Source organism: Anolis sagrei, chromosome 2, assembly GCF_037176765.1.
Source record: "Anolis sagrei isolate rAnoSag1 chromosome 2, rAnoSag1.mat, whole genome shotgun sequence".
Taxonomy (NCBI): Eukaryota; Metazoa; Chordata; class Lepidosauria; order Squamata; family Dactyloidae; genus Anolis; species Anolis sagrei.
This window is the reverse complement of record NC_090022.1, coordinates 225,690,109-225,713,959: the sequence shown is the minus strand read 5'-3', so window position 1 is coordinate 225,713,959 and position 23,851 is coordinate 225,690,109. Positions and strand designations below refer to the sequence as shown.

Below are 23,851 nucleotides of genomic sequence, written 5' to 3'. Positions count from 1 at the left end.
AGGAAAATAAACTAACTTTGTGTATCTGCAAGCACATAAGAATCTCATTTTGTACATATTTCTTTTGAATTGGAATGTATTCCTTTTTCATTAAAAACATTTCAATACAATGACTATGCAGTGGTTCTCAACTTGTGGGTCCGCAGGTGTTTTGACCAGGGCCGTAGCCAGAAAATTTTTTTGGGAGGGGTTGAAATTTTTGGGTGGGGGCTGAAAATTTTGCAGGGGGGGGGGGGGGTTGAAACCTGCTTCTTAGCTCACGCTGAAGCAAAGAGCACAGCAGGGGGCAGAGCAGCCTTCAATAGTCTGCAGCTCCGTCCCTGTCAACCACCTCCACCAAGTCTGGCCTCCTTAATGAGAACATTCAACACACACACCCCACAATGACAGTAGTAGTAGTAGTAGTAGTAGTAGTAATAATAATAATAATAATAATAATCCTTTATTTGTACCCCGCTACCATCTCCTGGAGGACTCGGTGCGGCTTACAAGAGGCCGAGCCCAAATACAACAGTAAAAACAACAACAACAATACAGCGAAATAACTCAAAAACAAGGCAATAACATTAACAACACACCATGACGCAATTATAATCTGTGGCAGGGCCAAATGTAATAATTAAAATTAATAAGTGCTGGGCATGACCAGGTGAAAAGGGTAGGTGTTTGGAGGGGGATGGACATGCAGTTATTCTGGCTGGGGCTTGCCTGATGTCCTTAGGGAGAGAGTTCCAGAGTCGAGGGGCCACCAGCGAGAAAGCCCTATCCCTTGTGCCCGCCAATTGCACTTGTGATGCAGGTGGGATCGTGAGTAGGGCCTCTCCAGATGAACGAAGAGACCGTGTGGGTTCATACACAGAGATGCAGTCACGCAGGTAGGCGCGTCCCAAACAGTGTGAATAAATTGTCAATATTTGCCTGAGATAGTGCTTGCAGTTCTGGAAGGACTCTTAATTTTTTACATCTCATAGACTTAGCATGGGGATATGGTTAACCAGTTAAAATTCATGAGTAAACCAGGTTTTTAAAAAAATCTGAAACATTTCGGGGGGGGGGGGGTTTGAACCCCTAACCCCCCCCCCCTCGCTACAGGCCTGATTTTATAATTAAGCAAACTCAATTTGACCTACAACTCCCAGAAATCTCAGCCAGTTTGCCAACCGTTAGGACTTCTGGGAGTTAAAGGCCAAAACACCTGGGGACCCACAGGTTGAGAACCACTGGACTATAGCCTTAATGTAGTCTTCAGGTTAAAGGGAAACAATCACAAGCATTTGTTACATCGGCATGGATTTGGATTGGATGGCCTTTGAAATCTCTTCCAAATTGTTTGATTTTATAATTAAGCAAACTCAATTTTAAAGAAGGAAAAAAGCAAGCAAACAATCATATGGAAGTACAGAATAATTAAACCTTCAAGTTATAAATATCTTCTCAGGAAAATCTGAAAGAGGGACTTAATTGGAGAAGTTTTAAAAAATGATTATTACGACTGGTCCCAAAAAGTTTAGAGTGGATTTGCATTTGCAATGTATGAATGACATGATATGCTACTGACACATGGTATCATATTGCAAAAATGTGTCTGGATTTTTATGATTTCCAGCAACCTTAATCTGTGGATAAGCCTGTCCATTAATCAGAAAACCCAAAGGCTTTATGTTCGTGTCACAAACTGCTTCCAAATGCACAGATCGCTGAAATACAAACAACCGATTGAAACAGAATTTAGAAATGTGCTTTGAATCAGGGTATTAAACTAAGGGACCAAACTGGAGTGCTTCCTTTCAACCCACACGTGATACAACCTTGAAAGCAAATCAAACAGCCCATTTTGGAAAAAGACATTTCTGAGGTTACTTTAATCATTGCTGCATTTGAATAATTTGCCTGCACTGCATACAGTTTTGGCATGTTTTGTCTGAGAAGATAGAATTTCAAGTGGGTCAATGTTCTGCCAAGATATTTCAAGATAATCAGTCCAGTGTTTCACTTTTAGCTCTGTTTATTATAATGTAAGGTTGGGTTACCAGGGGATCGAAATATTTAGGAAAAGAAGTACCTTTGCATGTTGTTTCATTTGGAGGAGAATAAAGGTGAAAACATGTTTGCAGTTGTTTTGAATTCCCAGGGCTCTAATTTTTTAAAGCATCTCTGAATTGAATCCTACATGGTCTCATACCTTTAAACAGGATTGAATGTGATTGCAATTTGGTCTCCAAATTGCAGTTACATCCTAGGAGCCACAGTTACTCTATTTTCATGGATTCCAGATCCCAAGAGACCACACATCAATTTCTTTCAAAACCAGATAGGATTGGGCAGAATTTTGATTGCTGGGTGGTGGTGGTGGTGGTGGGAATATTTGAGACCAAACAAGGAACAAGAAGTCCATCATGCATGGAAACCAAATTGCAATTATTGCAGGACAACAGTGTCTTTGCCTTGCATTTATCACATGATGTCGTCCCTTTTCTGCAGCCTTCCCGGTAGGAAACAGCTTAAAAAGTATTTATTTTACAAACACAATAATTTGTTATTTACTTTGTTTTGTAAAAACAACACTGTCCCAACTGTCTCCCACTGAGAAAATAGTAGGAAAGGAGTAATGGCCAAAGAAAGATGCTGTTGTCCTGCTGTAATTTCAGTTTGCTTCCCATGCGTGATGAGATCGCTACAGTCAACCCTCCACATTCACTGGGGTTTGGAGCACTGGATTCCCATGATAGTGAAAATCCATGAATCAAAAATAGCTAATTTTTTTACAGGAAAAACACCTCTCTAGGAATTTTTAGGTCTTCCAACACAACTCCATGATCACCTTCTGCTGAAAAATGACTACCAAATCACACTTGCGGACCTAGAGATTCCTGGAGAGTTACACAATATTAACAAAAAAAAGCCATATCCAAATTCTATTCCTTATTTCATAAAGCTGGATCTTTAAACATTCATATTTCCATATGCCTGAGTACATAGGAAAGTTTTTATTTGCTTCCTAAAGGATGAGGCCATTCTGATCTTTGGAAGGGAGTTCCAGAGGCAGAGGGCAATTTCAGAGAAGGCCCTTTCTCTTGTTCCCACAACACGGGGGTGGGACTGAGAAGGCTTCCCTTGATGAACGTCATTTCTGAGCAGGCTCATATGAGGCGATGCAGTTAGCCAGGTAGTCTGGGCCTGAACTGTTTTAAAAAGCCCGGCAAACTGATGAAGGCGCCCACCTCCTTCTCACCCCCCCCCCCCCAAAGCCTTAAAAGAAAAATAAAACTTACTTCTTCGCCATCAGGCTTCTCTGGAGGCCTCCTACAACATACCTATGATGCATCAGGAGGTGGGGAGAGGGGCAAATCACTCCTCGGGTGCCTTATCAGTTCACCAGGATTTTTTTCTTTTTGGGAGGGGGTGTGTGGATGGCCCAATGCCATCCTGGAAGTTTTTGGGATGGCATGTGGACACCCATGCGGGAGTTTTGGGGAGGTGTAGGAACTTAAACCCACTCTGAAGTGGATTTAAGTCTAGTCTGAAAGTATCCCAAGGGTGGAAACTGTATTGTGGTTTCAACCATTTAGGATACAATAAGGAGAATAAGGACAGAACTAGTAACATTAAAAATATATAGGAAAAGGTACAAATCCGCAATCCTGCAGTACCATATTCATTAACTCCTAAAACACAAAATAATTAGGCAAATGCAATATTTCTCTGAGTGACAGCAAAACAGATGGAAAGACTCCATAGGCCAGGGCTGTGGCTCATGATCAGCAAGTTCCCCATGCATGCCTTAGTGTATATCCATCAACATGCTTATATGGTCATGTCCTCTGTTGTGGTTAGGAAACAGGGTCAGTTCAGGTGTACCTCATGGGTGTAGACCACAATTGCTACTTGGGCTGGAAATGTGGTAATGCAAGCAACCCTTCTATTCTATTTCAGTTACTGTGAATTATGAGGCAACATGTTCAGCGAAGCACAGAGACACACAAAATGGCAGTACTTAGTTGCTATGGCAACCTGTGTGTGACTATAAACAGAAAATTCTGACATGTTTTCCTGGGGAGATGTATAGGTGTTTACTACTACATGAATTATATGAATTCATAGCTGATCTCTATGCCAAGAGCTATTCTTGTTTTGTTCAGTATAAAGCATTTATCAGGTCTGTTAAACCGAATGCTTCAAGCTGAAGGACAAGACGTTTGGCATCTTCTCTCCTACAAACCACCAATTTATCACAGTTACAGAACTGTGTGACTAAACTTAGTAATATAATATGGGAGCAATACTGAAGTACTGAGTTGGTGTTTGTATCATCGATCAAGTGGACGATGTTGGACTGCAGTTGTCCTTCACCATTGGCAATGCTCATTTGGAGGCCCACAGGTTGCCATCCTTTTTCTTAAAAAAAGGCAAAAAGTTCTTATTACAGTTATTCAAAAGCATTAGAAAACTTGAAAGGATGAAGAAAGCTTGTGTATGTGTTGTTTTGTATAATCTGCAGTGAAATCATGATTTACTGAACTCTGTGACTTTGAGATGAGGAAGCAGAGCTGTGGATTTGAAGAACAGAAATCTAAGTGCCCTTCCTCCTCATGTCTGAGCTTCCTCTGATGTGTCTTTAAGCCTTACAGGTTGATTAAACAGACCTTTCCTGGAAATAAAGGTAATAGCCAGTCAATCCGGTTTAATTTTAACCGGAAATCCATTTGACGTGGATAATATAGAACAGTGTTGCTTAACAATGGCAATGAATGCTTTCATCTGCTGCCCAGTGACTCACGGCTTCGTTCTCAAGGCTCACACTCTAATTAATAGGAAAAAAGCAAGAGAGCCAGCCCAGCACAAGTGCAAAAATCTTGGATTCCTTAGCCAGCACTTTTGGCCCAGTAAATGACGTGTAGGACGTTGACCACAGAGTCACACTGGAGGATCTAGTGAGTCCGAGAGAGAACATTTCGAATCAACTCCATGAATAATCAGATCTGCAAAAGTCTGCATGGCTTTGCACATGTGGAGGGACAACTGTACATATCCTGTAGTTATGATTCGTGACTGCTATGTGTTCTTGATCCTTTCACCCTTTAAACCAGTGGTTCTCAAAGTGTGCTCTGTGGAGCCTTTAACATGGATTGAGTTGATAGAGAAAGAGGTTGCAGCTGAAGTAGAAAGGGATTTGATTTGAGCAAGACGGGAGACCTAGCTATGGTTTCGAGGAGCTTAAAGAATAGATTATTGGAAGATATTAGTTTTCTACTGTATTCATATTCTTATTGTAGATTTTTAAAAATAATTTTTTATTAAAATTTCCAAATAAACACCATCAAAAAGAGAATTAAAAATGGTGCTAATAACATTTTTTTAAAAAATATTAATAAGAGAGAATAGACTAAGAAAAGGAAGAAAAAGGAAAGGAAAGAAGAAGAAAGAAAAAAAGAGAAAAAAGTATTGTACTTCCAAACTCTTTCCATACTAGTAATCCATAATTTCCCAAAATCCTTAGTCTTATTTTGTCCTCCTTGGGTATATCCTTTGTCGGCGTAGACTTTTAATAGTTGAGCTGGCTATATTATTAGTGTTCTCTTCTCTCTTTCCATATAATCCCATAATAAATGCCAGTCAGTCTTTTTGCTTGGTTTTCCATTATGTCTCTTTAGAAGTTGGGTTAATTCATCCATATTCATTATTTCCATGACCTTCATTAACCATTGTTCCTTTGTGGGGATTTCCTTCTGTCTCCACATCTTGGTGTAAGTTATTCTTGCTGCTGTCATTAAGTAACTGAGGCATACTTCTTTGTTCGTATCCATCTTCTCATCTATAAAACTTAGTAAAAAGTATTTGGGTTTCTTATTGTAGTTTTGAAATTGTTTCTGGGTCTCTATCAAGTCTGAATTGGAGTTAGTTTCACCCATATTAAAATTAAACGTGCATAACAACACAGACACAGGTCTACATTTAAGGGGTCACCCTGAGCCCGGTAACCCAATCCAGCAAGGGAATAACTGGGGGAACAAGGGCTCCTTGAGTTAGTTGCACCATTCCTATGGGTTGGGGTTTAGGGACCAGCTTGGGTAAAGGGGTCTGTCAGAGAGGTCCATTACCCTGTTGAGTGAGAAGTGGCTGCCTGATATCCCCTCCCCCTTTCATAAATAATATCCGGTGCAGGAGAGCAGATATTGCAGCAGGTATTGCAGCACTGTGAATGCAAAAACATACTGTTATATGTGGTCTCACTTATCTGTGAGAATTCCCTGAACATATCACCTATGGAGGCATGGATTGTATTACATAAAATATTTGTTTTAAAGGGGAAATAGATTAATTTCCCATAACAAATTAGGAAATAAATAAGAGGAAGGGGATTGTTCCATTTCTACTTGGGATTTGTGTCTTCTTAAAAGCCTAGATCACTCATCTGGAACTAGTTACTTGCAGTTGACTGTAGTGACTTTTGCACATCTCTTGTCACCCTTACTTGTTAAATAAGGAGCTACTCTTGGCCTGGTTTGTAAAAAAAACAAACCCAAAAATGGAAATTTATAATTTAGGAGGGAAACAATATGCTTTCCTCCCCAGAAAGCTTCTGTTAAGCCCAAATGTCAAAAGGGAGTCTACATCCGCTGTAGGTTTGCCATTGAAATTGTCTCGAGCTGTGTGGAGCAGCATCATTCCAAGTAGTTACTCTGTTGTCTTCAAGAAGGAGAATAAAATGGTAGCATTACCAATATAGAAAAAGCAGAAGAGTTGGGTTGTTGTAGGATTTTCAGGCTATAAGGCAATGTTCTAGAAGCTCTCCCGATGTTTTACCTTCATCTATGGACCTAACTACCTCTGAGGATGCTTGCCACAGATGCAGGTGAAAGGAGAGAATGCTTCTAGAAAATGGCCATATAGCCCAAAAAACCTACAACAACCCAGTGATTCCAGTCATGAAAGCCTTCGACAATAACAGAAGAGTTGTCTGTTTCCCATTGATTTGATCATACGTTGACTTGACCATGTAGCCATTTGCTCAGTCTCTAGTAATTGTCAGATTACTCTTCTTCCCATGAGAAAAGTAGACGGGTGTAGCAGTAGCTGGTACTTGGACACTGCTATTACTTTTTGTTGCGCATCTAGTTCAGTCTGATTTTGCAGATTCATGCTGACTAAACTAAACTGTCTTTCTCCTCCCTTGACCCAGGAGAATGGCCAGATGATTGAAAAAGTGGATGTAGACAAAGTAACAATGTTGGAAAGCAAACACGTGGAAGCAATTAAAAGGTTGTGGGAGGACCCCGGAATCCAAGAATGCTATGATAGGCGGAGAGAATACCAGTTGTCAGACTCAGCTAAATAGTATGTATGACACTTTTGCCATATTTCAAATTATTATGAAACGATTCCTTGCTCAATTGTTTTCACCTGTATCTCATTGTCATCCATTTGAGTGTTTGCTTTGCACAGAATTCACATTTGTCTTTTTATCACTAGGGGAAAGAGCCTACTTCAGTTTTGCTTTTATAAAAATTCTAAACAGGTTTTGATTTTCATGTTATGGAATTTCTAAGCAGCTATTTTTATTCCTAATATATAAGCGCTGTCAATATATTGTTGACCCTCGATTATCTTTTTCCTATTTCTCTTTTCCATCAAAACCCTCAAAGTTCTTCTCATTCTAAACCAGTATTTTATATTCCTAGAAGACTGGTTGAACAAGTGGAAACGTAATGTATATAAAACAGAGGTGCTTCTGGTGAGCCAGAGCCAGAGGTGGAAATATAGATCCAGATTATGCTGTTTGGGGTTTCAAGCCTTCTGAAAACAAATTGAGCCTGGATGCCTAGTATTGGCAATGGTTCAGTGCATAACTTTAAAAAGTGACAATCTGTCTCTTTCTGTTGAGATTTGACTAGGGTGATGTGTGCCTTAGTTAAATAATAATAATAATAATAAAATGTATATTCCACCCTATTTCCCTGGAGGGACTCAGGGCAGATTTCAAACATAAAAGGCAAACATTCAATTCCTGATAGCTCTGTTGCATGGCTGTACTGTCCTCTAAGTGGAAATAGCATTGTTGCCCATTAATGTTAATTTTTATAGAATGTAATAATATATACTTACTTAGCATTTATTTTGATCTCTCAAAAATGTTTGGCACTTACTATTTCAACAAATTGGGGCAACATGATGTGGGAAATGTAACTATGTATAAACTTTTAATAGTGGAGCAGATGAAAACATAAAATAAGCAGCTGGAATAAAATCACGATTAAATATTCATTTAGTAGATGATATTTGATCAATATATTTATTGTAATTACATTTTAATGAATATATTTCATAAAGTATGTGATTTATGAAAATGGATTCTATTTCAAATAAAACACATTAAACAATGGCAGCAGTAGTATTGTTAAGCATTTATATGTATTATGCTTCTTGTGTTCAAACAGCTTGATATACATTACTGTGTTATCTTTATAACAGCCACATATAATTACGTTTTTCTTTTTTTGCTTATGGTGGAGAAGGATGAAGCCCGAGTCTAGGCATGGGATGGTTCTTTTAAAATTCTTGTTGAAATGATCATTTTTCAATATTCCAAGATTCAAGGCAAGACCTTATATCCAGGACTCCTTGTCTCAGAAATCTGCAGTGCTTGTACTGTGTTTTATATTCACAAAATATATGCATATTTCAATATTGGAAATGGATGAAATTCATAAAATGGAAGAATGTACATATGCATGTTGGTTTTAGAGGGACATGTGTACAAAAATGTATGTATAATAATATTGATAGGATGGAGTTTTAATGCTAATGGTTTATACTTTTCTGTCTATTTAACTTTGTTTTTAACTGGACAAATGCTCCATTTAATTATGTTCTTATTTTAATTGTATTTTTATTTGATGGATTGTTTGTTTATTGTCTTATGAACATTTGGTCCCACGTAAGCCGTCCCGAGTCCCTGACAGGTGTGTTGGGTTATAAAAATAAAGTTATTATTATATTATTATTATAATTAAAAGTGCAAATGTATAGATTACAGAAATGACATACAGATTTGCACAAGTTTTTGATATCTGAAAATCTGGTATGAACAGGGTGAGGTTGGAATTAAATGAATTTGTAGAAAGGCAATTAAATCAGAACTAAGCATTGTCACCTCCATACCCAGAACATTTTGATTCCCTAGGTCATTGCTGGTTCTGTTTTAAATGCTATACTTTCTCTCATTAGACTTGTGTATTAATTTTTTGGTGAAAATATTAAAGTTTCAACGTAGAGCATATTAAGTTCAATTATGGTAATGCTTTCTGATTGCTTTACAACTATGTGTTTGGCTCTGCAGTTACCTATCAGACTTAGACCGTATTGCCATGCCATCATTTTTGCCAACTGAGCAAGATGTTCTCAGAGTGAGAGTACCAACCACCGGAATTATTGAATATCCATTTGAGCTAGAAAATATTATTTTTAGGTAAGTTTGGTTATCTTTTTAGCTACAGTGCATAGAGTGATAGTATTGAATTACTAGATATTAGGCTTGTTCGATCAAAAAAAATTGGTTCAAAACTCGTTTTGGATGTAGGGGGCACTGGTGGTTCAATTCTAAAGTCAATTCCGATTTTCACAGAAAAATATGTTCAAAACTTTTTGAAACTTCCGAGACCTCTGAATCCTTCCTTAATGGTTGGAAAGTGTTATTTCCTCTTTCATTGGATGGTCTTTACTTTGAAAGTAGTTCTTTTACTCAAGAAGCGGGGGGGGGGGGGGAGAGAGAAGTAAAGGAAGGAAATTCATGTTTAAAACGGCTTCCCAGGCTTGAGTCAGAAGTGGGGGGAAAGGAAAGAGAGGAAATTCATCCACCCTGGTTTAAAACAGCTTCCCAGGCCTGAGACAGAAGAGAGGGGAGAGTAAAGAGAGGAAATTCATCCATTTTGGTTTAAAACGGCTTCCCAGGCTTGAGACAGAAGCGGGGGGGGGGGGGGAGGAAAGGGAGGAAATTTATCCACTCAGGTTTAAAACGGCTTCTCTGGCTTGAGCCAGGGTCAGGGACCAGAAGCAGGGAAAAGCTGGATCATTTCCGACTCACTTACTGCTTCGTAACAGAAATTGCGGAAAAAGCTGTGGAAGGGCAAAGGGACTTCCAGTTTCCTTAAATACTTCAAAACTGCTTCAAAAATGAAATCTTTCCAAATTTATTCCGAATTAAGAAGATTCCGACTGAACCTAAACCATGCCTACTAGATACTAGATTACTAGTAATGTGCATCCTATAAGGCCATCTCTTGGTTTTAGTCCTCAGCATTCTGTGCAACAAATCATGGATAGGTCATAGTGCGAACATATCATGAGATGACATGCCTGATTAAAAAATTATGCTTGTCAGTTGAAGGTAGAAGAAATAATAATAATAATAATAATAATAATAATAATAATCTTTATTTATACCCTGCCACCATCTCCCCAATGGGGACTCGGAGCGGCTTACCTGGGGCCAAGCCCCAACATATTACATCAAAATAAAACCAAAACATAAACAACAAGCAACATCATCAAAATTACATTTAAAAAACACATGAATACAATAACAAAATAACATTACAATAAACAGAGTCACAGTAACAGGCCACTTGTACAGGATAAACTGTTAAAAAAACTCTAATGAGATAAAAATAGGAGCAAGTTATTTGCAGGGAGCTCATAAAAACACACAGGATTGTGAAACTAAACTAAAACTAAACTAATAATAAACTAAACTATAATAATAATAATAATAATGATAATACATTATTATTATTATTATTATTATTATTATTATTATTAATAGTCCACCCTCTCTCCCCAAGGGGACTTGAGGTGGTTTACATACAAAGAGGCAAACATTCAGTGCCACAATCAAATGTGGGAGACCACATTACAAGTGGATAGACTTACCCCCAAGTTTTACTCCCAAAACCTGGGTTGACTAATCCACAGGCTGTTGTAGATACAGTAACTCCACTCATATCTATCTATCTATCTATCTATCTATCTATCTATCTATCTATCTATCTATCTATCTATCTATCTATCATCCTCTTCTCTGAATAGAGTGGTGAAAGGCAAAAGCTTAATCTGCCCCCCTCAAAAACAACAAACAGTCACCCAAACCTGTCCTCTACTAATACATGAGGTTGACTTATATAAAAGTATGTACAATAAGAAAGACAACAATCTTGAATCTGTTAACTCTTAGCAGAGTTGTTAATAGTTAATAGAAAAGTGTCTTGGAGGTATCTCATTCATAGGGTTGCCAGAAGTCAATGCCAAATGGATGGCAAATACACATCTAGCACATGATGTTGCCCTAATTGTGTTTGAATTTGTAGACCGCTAGGAAGTTATATGCAAGAGATGTCTTCAGTCCTGTTCATCTTCCAAACAGACTATCCTGGGCTGTTGTGCACATCTCAGATTTCCAAATGTGAAATCTCCTCTCTAGAAAACTTACAGTATCATCAGCCTGGTACTTGATGTCTTAGACAGCAGTGGGAATCATCAAAGGTATAGGTTTAAAAGTTTTCCTCTGACATTAAGTCCAGTCGTGTCTGACTCTGGGAGTTGGTGCTCATCTCCATTTCTAAGCTGAAGAGCTGGCATCGTCCATAGATACCTCCAAGGTCATGTGGTCAGCATGACTGCATGGAGCACCGTTACCTTGCTGCTGGAGTGGTACCTATAGATCTACTCACATTTGCATGTTTTTTAACTGCTAGGTTGGCAGAAGCTGGGGCTAACAGGAGGAGCTCACGCCGCTCTCCGGAGTCATATAGTCACCCAGTGTACTAGGGAATGAGGCAGTGATGGAAATTGTATGGCCCTACTGATGTTATTGGACTGCAGCTCCCATTAATTATGCTTTCTTGAGCTGCTAGCTTGGGTTGTCCATCCCTGCCCCAACACCTAATACATCTAGAATATCTTTGTCTTTAAAGGGGCTCCTTTTGAAGCTGGAAGGAAGCTCTGCTAGTGCTAAACTCAGAAAAGATAGGGTCCAGCACTCAGAACAGCTGGGGAAGGAAAAGACATAAAACCAAAAGTGGATTTACTGCCACATAGCAAAGAAGAAATTTCTCCAGCTTAGGATTTTCACTTGAAGTTTGCACTTAGTCACTTAAGTTTCTATTTACAGAATGGTAGATGTCGGTGGACAGAGATCAGAAAGAAGGAAATGGATTCACTGTTTTGAAAGTGTTACTTCCATAATATTCTTAGTTGCCTTGAGTGAATATGACCAAGTCTTGGCAGAATCTGACAATGAGGTAAAGCAAAAATAGTTTTTAGTTATTTCAGATGAGAGTATTTTATTGTTGTTAATGATGTTACCTATATTAATGTAAGGCATGCCTGCCGGGAAGCTTGGCTTCTGTTCAGAGTATATGGGGATGATCATCTCAAAGAGAGAACTGAAACTTTTGGATTTCCAGATATTTTGGATTAGAATTATATAGTCCCTTATTCCAGTCATATTAAATGGGAATGATGGAAGTTCTAGGTCAAAATATTTGGATACCAAAGGTTCTCTATTCCTGTAATACAGTGGTTCCCAACCTTTTTTTGCCCTGGACCACTTTGACCAGGGACCACTCTCTAACATTACTACCAAAAGGGTTACGAATCAGTTTTTGGTCAACTTTCGATTTGGTTTGGGGTATTGATTCAGAAAATTGCATTGAATATTCCACATCAGCTCTAGTTTCTGATACAGAACATATGCAATGGAAGGAGTGGCAATCGGCACTAAAGAAGTGGAAATAAAATAAATAAATAAAGAGGAAGGAGGTTTGTGGACCAGATTTTCATTCTCACGGCCCACTGGTGGTCCATGGCCCACAGGTTAAGAACCACTGCTGTAGTAGAATGGAGTGTGACAGAAGTCTACATGGATGGAGAATTGGTGTTGACAGATACTGAATCTGTTTTGCAGTTGTGCCTCATGTAACAATGATCTGATGCTGATATATATAAGACTGAAAAACTGCTATATGAAATCATGTGCCACTTATTCTGTCTACCATATTTTCTGGCATATAAGACTACTTTTTAACCCAAGAAAATCTTCGCAAATGTCAGGAGTCATCTTATATGGGGGAGTAGCCTTATATGTGGGGATCATCTTATATGCTGGGAGTAGTTTTATAGTTGTCTTATAGAGTGGGTACTGAAACTTCCAATCCAGATTGGAGAATCTGTGGTTGCTGCATATGGTGGGGGAGCTCAAAAATGGCAGTGACCGCGTCCCTGTCGTATGCAGCGACTGTATGAAAGCATTAAGGGTGATGCTGTACAAGTACGGTAGAAGAAAATCCATTCATCAGGATTCGTGGACTTAATGTTGTCCCAAAGGTAAGGTGAAGGGGTGCCTCACTGGGAAAGTGTAAGTGAAGGGCAGAGCAAGCAGGTGTCCAGGGCGCCCAGGGTATGGAAAAAAGAGATAAGAGTGGCTCTGGGCCCAGAAAAACCCACCTCTCTTACCTGTCTGGCCCACCCTTGTATCCTATTATCGTACCTCCTCCTCTGCCTCTCAGATCTCGCTCCCGAAGACTGCAGTGAAGCAGTGCAGGTGCGCAGGTGCGAAATCTGAGAAAAAGAGGTACAGTAATAGGAAAATTACCATATTGAAATCAAATCTGATGTTTTTAAATTTTTTATTTGGTGTGCGTTGGAAGAGGGGACGTCTTATAGGGTGAGTATATCCCAAGCTCTATATTTTAACTGGAAAAGTTGGGGGTCGTCTTATATGCCCAGTCATCTTATATGCTGGAAAATACAGTAATTAAATAGTCTACATCAGGTGTTCTCAAACTTTGTCAGCCACAGAGCAGTTTTTGAAGCAAAAATTTCTCGTGGAGCTCCAATAAATGTTATCATATCATATTATATATAATGTGTGTGTGTGTGTGTGTGTGTGTGTGTAGACAAACTTTCAGACCAACATAAACTTAACAGTATTTCAGTGGAAGACTCCAGGAGACATCCATTTCAACCCCTTTCTGCCATGCAGGAAAAGCACAGTGAACAATGGGAGGGAAATGAGGGTTTGGAAGCAAGAAATGCAAGGGGGAAAGGGTATGCACAGTAAGGAAAGTGAGAAAAAAAAGCTTTTTGGCAGCAAGGGAGGCAAGCAGAAAGACTTCTGGGGTGAGGGAAGTGAGGAAAAAAGACTTTTGGGGGCAAGGGAGGTGGGGGAGGGGAGGAGCAGGAAAGAGGAAGGAAAGCTTGGGGAGGAGGGAACTGTTGAGCCCCTCAGTATGCTTCGCGGAGCCCCAAGAGCTCCACGGAGCATGCCGTGAGAACCTCTGGTCTACATAGTAGGAATAAACAAAATAAAACCTCCATATCATTCAAACTCTTAATTTTTTTGTATGTTAAAAAATTGGGTTCAAAAAGAGGTGATTCTGCATGTTACAGATACTTCCTGTTCAGTCTCTCTTTTTTTCCTTTTTGGTTTTTGGTGTAACGCTCTCCCTGAACCCATGATTGGTGAGGTTTGCCTTGACCTGGGATGGTTTCACATTGCTGTAAAACTAGTTAACTTGTTTAGGAGTAATTAAATTTGAAACACACACCTGGCTATAAAATTGGATAGAAAATAATGGGTTTAAAAAGAACTTTAATTTGAACATTTAACAGTATTGTCACAAAGCATTTTAACCATATGTATATTTTCTTGCAGAATCGTTTGGAAGAAAGCAAGGCCTTATTCAAAACAATCATCACATACCCTTGGTTTGCAAATTCATCAGTCATTTTATTTTTAAATAAAAAGGATCTTTTAGAAGAGAAGATTATGTATTCTGATTTAGTCACCTATTTCCCACAGTTCACAGGTAAAATGATCTTTCCAGGTGTTACTCTTTGACAAGCAGTGGCTGCAGAATGAAAATCTATTTGCTGGACTTACATCAAGAACAGGAGAAGAGGTTCAGATTTTGTTGGATTGCAACTCCCATCACTCCTAGCCATTGTCTTTAATTGTGTGGGATCATGGGAGCTGCAATCCAACTTCATTTGAAGGCCAACAAGTTTCCTGTTCTAATATAATGGTCAATATATCACACATTTCAGTTGTCTGCCACACTTTCAGGGCACATCTTGTGACAATGCAGATATAATAGTCAATGCAGTTCATCTTAACAGCAACAGCATTTGCCAGACATTGAGCCCAGTAGTATACTGCTGCAGGAAATTAATGTATCCTTGCACTAGCAAGTCCAAATATAAGCAAATCCACTGTGTTTGTTCTATGGCTTCTAGTCATTGATGACTCATGTTAACCCAAAGGTTACCTATCATGGGTTTTCTTAGCAAGATTTGTTCAAAGAGGACTTGCCTTTGCTTTTCACCCTGGGCATGTCTACATGGGCCAAATAAAACAGGCTCACTTTGCAACTGCTGCAGGTAGTCTATATGGCCAGTTTTGCAACAGAGGTACTGTTTCTACTGTTAATCTGCACAAGGGGAACTGCAAATTATCTGGAACATCCTGGAAGCTTTGGAGTGACCCTGGTGTTTTTGAAGTGTAGAACAACTGAATCAGGCTGGATCTAGTTGAGTCTAGTATCTACATCTCAAACAAGGCTCATCAAACAAGACCAAAAAGTTATATTTTTGGGTTTTCATTACTGGTGACGTTACTCCTGCTGATCACGTGGTTCTCATCTCACCAGAAAGGACATCACCTGCAAGGCTCTGCAGGGAAGCTGCTTTTGGCTGGTGAAACAGCTGTTGCAGTGGCCGCCCCAATGCGCTGTCAGCTTGAACTCAAAAAGGGCTCTAGGGCATTCCCATGTTGTATTCGGGGCAGCTCCAGATGACACTATTCCAGATTATTTTGGCAGGTGTGAAGACAGGCCCAGTGTCTTTTCACAGCTGAGAGGGGATTTGAATGGTGGTCTCTAGAGTCATAGTCCAATGCACAAATATCATGCTGGCTCTAAGTAACTGCATATGCTAACAATATTATTCAGAAACAAACAAAAAGGCCAAATAGTAAGAATTGTCTTTCAAACAAATGTTTTGCTTCTGAGCAGGTCCAAAGCAAGATGTCAAAGCTGCTAAAGACTTCATTCTGAATTTATACCAGGAGCAGAATCCAGACAAAGAGAAAGTGATGTACTCCCATTTTACATGTGCCACTGACACAGAGAACATTCGATTTGTCTTTGCTGCTGTGAAAGACACCATCCTGAATATAAATCTGAAGGAGTTCAACCTGGCATAAGGAAAAGGGAGCTGTTCTTCTCCCTCCCAGTTACGTTTACTGGACAAAATCCTTTGTATTTTAACAGTTATCAAAGATAGCATTCTCTAACCATTTTCAGCACTTCTTTGCACTCTTCTATCCATGGAAATATTTCTCTAAACAGAAATGAATCCAGCAGTTAATGTTTACAGTTTTTAATCTATATACTTCTATTTAATTTTTGTGTTTTAGGTAACTGAAGAAAAAAAATCTTTACATCTGACGCATTCAGTGTTCTCACCTTTGAGTTACACATTTAAATGACAGATGCCTTTCAGATTAGTTTGTTTGGGATTGAAAAAAATAAAGGTGTATTAAAGCCACAGCTTTACAATTTTACTGTGTTTTTCTACCAAAGATGTTCTTAATTAATTTTCTTCAATAGTGACAAAATCATGAAAAAGGGAAAAGAAGGTGGTGTGGGGCCATGGAAAGGTATAATTTTTTAACAAAAAATCAAGCCATTCTTCTTGTTCCTCTTCTGCTTGTAGAAGAGGAACAAAGGAAAGTCCCTCTCCCATTCTGTCATCTGTGCTTTAAACCCTTAATAATTGCCTCAGTTCTCTTTGGGGAAAATACTGTTTCCTTGCCCTGTGACATCGGCTCACTTGTGGACGACACCATGAGTTACCACACTGGGTGACACCAATCTTAGTGACCCCAGTGCTTTGGTATGTCATTGGCCATGTTGTTTCAAGTACTGCATCATTTAAACATTTAAAATAGCCAGTTGCCAACAAGTTATACCTCTGGGTTTTCAAATTTAATTATTGAAACAAGGCACAGTGGCTTGAACTCACAAAGATCTATTTGTCTGCATATTAGACAGTTTCTGTTTAGCAGCCAATGGACTGAAGCCAAAGGTCTGTTGGGTCACCAAGGGGTAAAGTGATGTACTTGTTTATTTTTTATGTTATTCTTTCTCTTTATTTTCTGCTTGGTAACACATAGCTAAATGGGTGTAAAATGAGTATGCAGTGGCAAGGAGACATATTTGTGCATGTCTTAAATCACTGCAGTTTGCTTTTGTTTTGCTGGTGACAAAACTAGGAAAGCCCCGTGTCAAAAAATACTGTAGGACCTCCATTTTGAAATTTTTGGTTTAGCCATCTCTTCAAGCATTTAAGAACTAAAATGTTGTGTCATCTAATTGTTTTAGCTAAGGTGAAGAATGCTATACAAGGGCGTTTCCAAATGATGGACCCTAATTCAAATCAATATATGCTTCAAATTGGGTCCATCTTTTTGAAACATCCTATATATTTATTGAAAGCATTTCAACTCCCTTTTTCAGTCAAAAGGCCCACAATAAAAACAAGAGAGATTACCACTTCAGGATTATTTGAATGATGAGATATAAAAGAAAACAAGGATCCCGATTTACTAGGAGCATGGTTTACATGTCACGGCAGTCAGGAGACATGGGGGTTGTCTTCTCAAAATGGTGTGGCTTCTTCTTGCTGCACATTTTTTGTCAGGCTTTGAAAGGAAGGTAGGAAAGCTGCCTTATAGAATATAATGGAGCAGACTGGGGGATAGAAGCCAGGCATAGGCTTCACACAGGTCCACTTGCTAGCCAAATAAAATAATGTTCAAAGCTACTAGCCTCAGTCTTTGACTGGACCTCAATCCAGCCATCTATCTTTTCATATAGAAATGTTGGTTGTCTTGCCTTTGCTGTATTTTTGTCACAGCTTTATGAGGCTTTAGCAAGAAATGTAGATCTAGTTTGGCAGAATCCATTAGGTTTATTAGATCCAACTAGGATCCCCTTAAACCATTGCTACTCCATGTGGTGGTAGGGACAGTGATAGTTTCCAAGCCAGCTTCTACTATTTTCAGGACAACTTCCAGGAAAGAAACAGTGATAACCAATGGGTTGCCCCCAGCACACTAAGAGAGAGAAAAAACAAACAAACAGCCAGTCCCTCACAACAGTTAGCCTGAGGAGCATTTTGCTCAAGGGACCTTGGGGGTACACCCAGCTTGGAAGCAGGTGTTCCTACTTCACACTCAGATGACAGGGAGTCCTGCAGTGACATCCATTCATGTGGATTCCCACAACGGTCTTTCCAGAGTTATCCAGCAGTTAGGCTGAATGGCTGGTTTTCATTTGTTAGCAAACAGGATGCATGGATCTGGATCCCTACATAGGACTTAAGGCTCCCTACATAGGACTTAGCCATAACCTATACAATTGTAGCTATCTTCTTGCCATGGATCCAGAAAAAGCAAAGCTGGGTAGAGGTTTTGGAATGACAAGCTAGAATGGAACAGCTCAAGGAGGAAAAGAACTGGCCTCCTGACAGAGCTGATAAGACCATTCCTGCTGCATATTTCTCCCTCCACTGTAGCTTGATGCAATGATTGCAACTATTCGACCCCTCAAGGGCAGAGTCTGAAGAAGCTGCATTTTGGGGAAAATTCAAAGTAGCTACAGAATCACACAGCTTTTCTCCCTTAGTTATCTAGTCATGAAGGAAAAATGTGTACCACTGAAACACCAGTGACCTTCCAAGTGCATACATCTAAGTAGTCATCCCATGCAAGAGTGCATTATTTTGTTAGATTGTAGATTGGATGAATCAAGAAAAGGAAAAATAGAACTGAGTGAAAGAAGAGACTAAGATCCTTATATATGGCTAGTGACAAGAGTTTATTAAATCAGAACTCAGAGGATCACATGTGTCCCTTCACCTAAAATCTACTGTACTAGATGCTCTTTATGCCACCTTCTGGATTGATGTTGGGCAGCTGTGTCTCTCCAGATGATTGTCAGCTTTGGCTGTGTTGACAAAAGCGGTTAAGAACTGCAGTCCAGTAACATCTGGAGAGTCACAGTTACTTGTCCTGAAAACCACCACATAAGCAGGCTTCATTTCTATCTGTTCCTCACTGCTCTTCCAAATCTTCTCAGGATGGTTTCCCTGCTGATTCTGATACAGAGCTATCTGCTCCAGTATTAGACAAGCAGTACTACTAAAAAAAATCATCATCTTAAAAAATCACCCTCTTCTGCGTAGGGAAAATGTTCAATTTAATAGTTTAAAATGACAATTTTTAGCTCTGTTGGTTAACTATCATCTTATATATGGAATCCTTACCAAAATGGCATGGCCAGTTTAATAGTTACATAACCTGTTGTTATTAAGGCAGCAGGGATACAGATAAATCAAATAACAGAAGCCAAATGAAAGGAAAACGAGTTCAAACAGTATAGGAGCCATTGAAATATTTATTGTATACATTTAGAAGTTTCAATATATGTTGCCTGCAGCTAATGCTACAGTTGAAGATGCAAATGCATATGTGCAAATCTGATGAAAGTGCTAGTTAAATCAATGAATCAGGACAGCTTTCATATTCTTGAGACACCATACAATTCATCCTTTGGCGTTTTGGGGATTTTAAAAAAAATTACATTTGGTATATCAAAGAATAAAATATTATGGGGATGACTGCAATGTGTTATTGTAACCATCACCGGTAGTTACATAATGGAGCAAGCATGACTTTATATAAATACATACAATTACATTTGGCATGCCATTTACTTTATTTAGCTTTTACAACAAAGCTACAGTTTGGGTAGCTTAAGCACCATCAGCAAGGACTAATCTCCTTCACCATAATCCTCCAAACGGCAGTTTAGGAAGAATATTCTGGCAGCAGGCATTTACTACATGCATCAAACTATTCAAATTTCACTTAGGTAATACACTTATACACTTGCATTCCTTTTCTCTTTCATGAAGTGTTTGTAGACATTATTGCATGGCCTTCCACACAAATGTCAATGTAATATTTCACCATTCAGGCCTATTCTACATTTTAATGGAAAAATGTTAAGAATTGTTTTGAATTTAAATGATAAGGCAGACGATAATGAAAATTCTCCAAATTATTGTGTTTTTTTAAAAATTAGAAATGATGCATTCAGTATGGTGAAAGAATCTATAATTCTTTGCTCAAAATATTATACAAACCAAAAGACAGTCTGCATGAAATACTATTTCAATATAAGCTGCTGTACAAGGCTTTTTTGTGACTTCTAATTAGTGTTAAAAGTAAAGGCCATGCCATTCAAAGCAAATTGTAAATACACAGCCTTACTTATATGATCTCTTTTCAATAAATTCTTATTTTTCTACTCATGAGGCACCAGAACATGTTGTGTAATTTTGCATTGTATAAAAAAGTGAATTTTAAAAATGATATTACAGTACCACAAACTGGTTATTTGTATAAAAAAACTAAGTAACCTCATGATTTATACATATTAGTAAATAAAAAGGCTTTTCTTGAATAAACTGGTCAGCAGGTCATTCATAATATAAGAGCAGTGCTGGTTAAATCAGTTGTTCCCTGAATAATTAAACTGGATTTTAGTGAAATATTAGTATGTGATGCAATTTGTAACCTATTAAATTAAAATTTCTCTAAATGCTGACAGAAGAAAGAAAACTCAGATTAAAAGTGAGAAAGGGGATCCTGATGGTTACATAACATCATTAAGACTGCTCTAGGCATTAGTCCTTGCAGACTATATGACAAAACAGAAAAAACTTTAAAAATTATTGATTTATTATTATTATTTATATAATGCATCAATAAGCCACGATTTGGCAGAGATTCTCATTGGCAGAACGCTTTGCTCAACACCAACTACTGCAGATTTTTGAGTCAAAATCAATCTATGTGAATAATCACAGTCACATTATCTTCATATGCCATTAGTGCAACATGCCAAGCTGCGATCAAATGTCAAGGGGCCTGAACTATGCAGCCTTTGTTTTGTCCATTTTGGAAATGTTACAGCAAAAGTCATACATTTGATCGGCTCTCCCTCGCTTCTTCCAGTTTTGAGAGAATCCACTGTAAATATTCAAAAGGAAATCACACAATTAGATGTTAATAAGGTATGCATCACTAGATCATAGAATCACAGAGTTGGAAGAGACCACATGGGCCATCTAGTCCAGCCCCCTGCCATGCAGGAAAAGCACAAAGTACCCTTGACAGATAGCCATCCAGCCTCTGTTTACAAGTTTCCAAGGAAGAAGCTTCCAGCACACTCCCAAGGCAGAAGATAAGATAATACAGCAATATACTAAAGTATAGATTAGGCATGGGCAAACTTCGGCCCTCCGGTTTTTAGGAATTGTGGGAGTTGTGGGAATTGAAGTCCAAAATACCTGGAGGGCTGAAGTTTGCCCATGCCTGGTATAGATGCTGGTTGGCTCCTTGTTATCATGTTACAGTGCTATCATAACTCAGCATTTTTAGTTGCTGTGAAAATCAGAAGTCTCTACTAAACGCGAATAACAAAAACTGACCTGCAAAATCAATTTTTTCTCAGAAATTACATAATTTTCAATCGTTGCTCTTATTATTACTCGTTTATAGAATGACACTCCAGCTAGCCTTCCAAGTGTTTAAAACAATATAATTTCAAACACACTAATAAAAGTATCAATGTAAGATTTAAAAACAAACGAGTGTAAATAGGTTAGACAGTAAAATATCAAAATGCATTAAAAATTGTACACCAAGCTGAAACACAAAACCACATAGCATTGAAAGCCCAAACGTATTTATGAATTTATAAAAGCCTGTCATGGGAGGGAGAGAAAGGATGGGGCCATTCTGGCAACTCTGGGAAGGGAATTCCAAAATGTGGGAGTAGCTACTAAGAAGCCCCTCTAATTTGTTCCAACCAAATGAGCCAGAGAAAAGTGGTAGGACAAAGAAAAGAGCCTGAGCTCTATTGGGAGATATCGTCCTTCAAATAACCATAACCCAAGCCATATATAACTTAATAGGATAAAAACAGCACACTGAATTGTGCCCAGAAATGGATTGGCAGCCAATGAAGCTGTTGCAACAAGGGGGCTGCGTGCTCCCTATAGGCAGCCCCAGATAACAACCTGGATGTAGCTCTGGGCCAGCTGAAGTTTCTGTAACCTTCAGGGTTACAGAGATCCCTTAATATACATCTCTGTGCATTCAGCCACTCCTTCATTCCAGCTGCAAAGAAATGTCTGTATTGGGGAGCTTCAGCAAAGAAAATAGGTAAGATGTGGCATAGCTCCACCTGCAGAACTGTTATGCTGCATCTCTACAATTCATATGTTCTAAATGACACAAGGATACTACCAAACTCTTACATGAGCTGAAGTTTCGGAGAATATCAATTATGGAATATGCCATATGGACATGGCATTTCTAAACCCTTACCTGTCAAACTCCACCATGGATATTTTGGTGTTTCTATGCACTTACATAGACATCTCACTTAAAAGAAACGGGAGGCTTCCCCTTAACTGAAGCATACAGGGGCTATATGTAAGTTACCCATTAAGTGTCCTGTTTGGTTGCAGTTCCGTGACATCTACTATTATCATTCTCAAAGAATTTAAATGGAAAAGAACAGGCATCTCTACAAACAAGAACCATGCACTAAATGAAAAGGGATTTGTTCAGTATGCATACATTAACAGGAGCAGGTGATTCAGGATTGAAGATTGTGCTCGCATGTTACTTCCAGGTAAATATCTTATATTAGGTTATCAATGTATAGAAGTATATTAATAAGTATGCAATATTCACCTTGGCATCATTTGGTGTTTTAAAATTAATTATTTTCCCAAACTCTTTGGCATGGAACACAGACTTTACACGTTCCTACAAAAGAAAAAGAAAATATCAGAGGACTTGTGAAAAGTATATATGCAAGCTTAATATCAGTCTGGCATCCTGTTGGTGGCAAACACTGACCAAAATCCCACTTATGTCTGAATAATGCTTTTTATTTGAGTACTGCAATGGTTGAAGTTATCTACCTTGTCAGAGTGTGGCACCTGGGTCATGCACAGAGTACTTGAGGTTTCCAGATCAATTATCACACTGCAGACTTCTTAAGTTTCAAAAACAATAAACTTTACTGAAAGCATCTTATATATGCGACTACATGTTGATGAGGAAAGATGGCGACTGGCAAAAGTACAGCTCTAAACACACAGACAAAGAAAAACCGCCCTCCTGTCTTATCTATGTTCTGGCTGGTACACTCCCTATTTTTTCTCAGAGCAAAGGAATTCCTGTTATCACAGTTTCAAAGATTCTACTGTCTGGCCTGTAACTCTGTAACAATAACAATTTGCTGCACATGTGAACAAAAATGAACATGACTGAATCCATCTTGAAATACAATACTAACACATTGAAAAACATATATGAAATAATTGCAATTATCCTGACATACCTCCCTTATGCAAGCCCCCTTGAAAGCCCTTCTTCATACTAACTCTCCCTCAGCACATCTATGTAGTGATCAATACAGAGCGAAGGGTAAATGGGAATTATCCTGGTGAGGTATGTACAGTTAGATGTATGATGAATATTTTGTGGAACTGCCTCTGGAGGTACTGGAAGTGATGTTGTCATTGTATGTCTGGCTATAGTCACACAACCAAACCCCTCCCAATTGTCCTCTGCTTTCTGACAGCCATTATATGACAGTATCCTCCTCCTCCTCAAACCACTTATGTTTTTTCTGTTTCTTCTTCACTGTCT

The 23,851-nt window shown here is 38.7% G+C and overlaps 2 protein-coding genes across 3 annotated transcripts in view; one reads left to right on the top strand and one right to left on the bottom strand.

Moving 5' to 3' along the window:
* LOC132767337 (guanine nucleotide-binding protein subunit alpha-14) overlaps positions 1–17,232 on the top strand; it is a 48,734-nt gene extending 31,502 nt beyond the window's left edge. For both annotated transcript variants that reach the window (XM_067464437.1, XM_060762170.2), the window contains exons 3-7: positions 7,181–7,335; positions 9,338–9,466; positions 12,164–12,293; positions 14,708–14,861; positions 16,065–17,232. In XM_067464437.1, the coding sequence (XP_067320538.1) occupies positions 7,181–7,335; positions 9,338–9,466; positions 12,164–12,293; positions 14,708–14,861; positions 16,065–16,255 (759 nt within the window). In that variant the 3' untranslated portion in view covers positions 16,256–17,232. The remainder of the gene's footprint in view (positions 1–7,180; positions 7,336–9,337; positions 9,467–12,163; positions 12,294–14,707; positions 14,862–16,064) is intronic.
* Positions 17,233–19,493: 2,261 nt separating this feature from the next.
* The window catches only part of VPS13A (vacuolar protein sorting 13 homolog A), a 155,730-nt gene continuing 151,372 nt past the window's right edge, over positions 19,494–23,851 (bottom strand). The window contains exons 71-72 of the mRNA XM_060762166.2: positions 22,886–22,960; positions 19,494–21,151 (exon numbers count right to left, since the gene is read on the bottom strand). Coding sequence (XP_060618149.2) covers positions 21,101–21,151; positions 22,886–22,960 — 126 coding nt within the window. The 3' untranslated portion in view covers positions 19,494–21,100. The remainder of the gene's footprint in view (positions 21,152–22,885; positions 22,961–23,851) is intronic.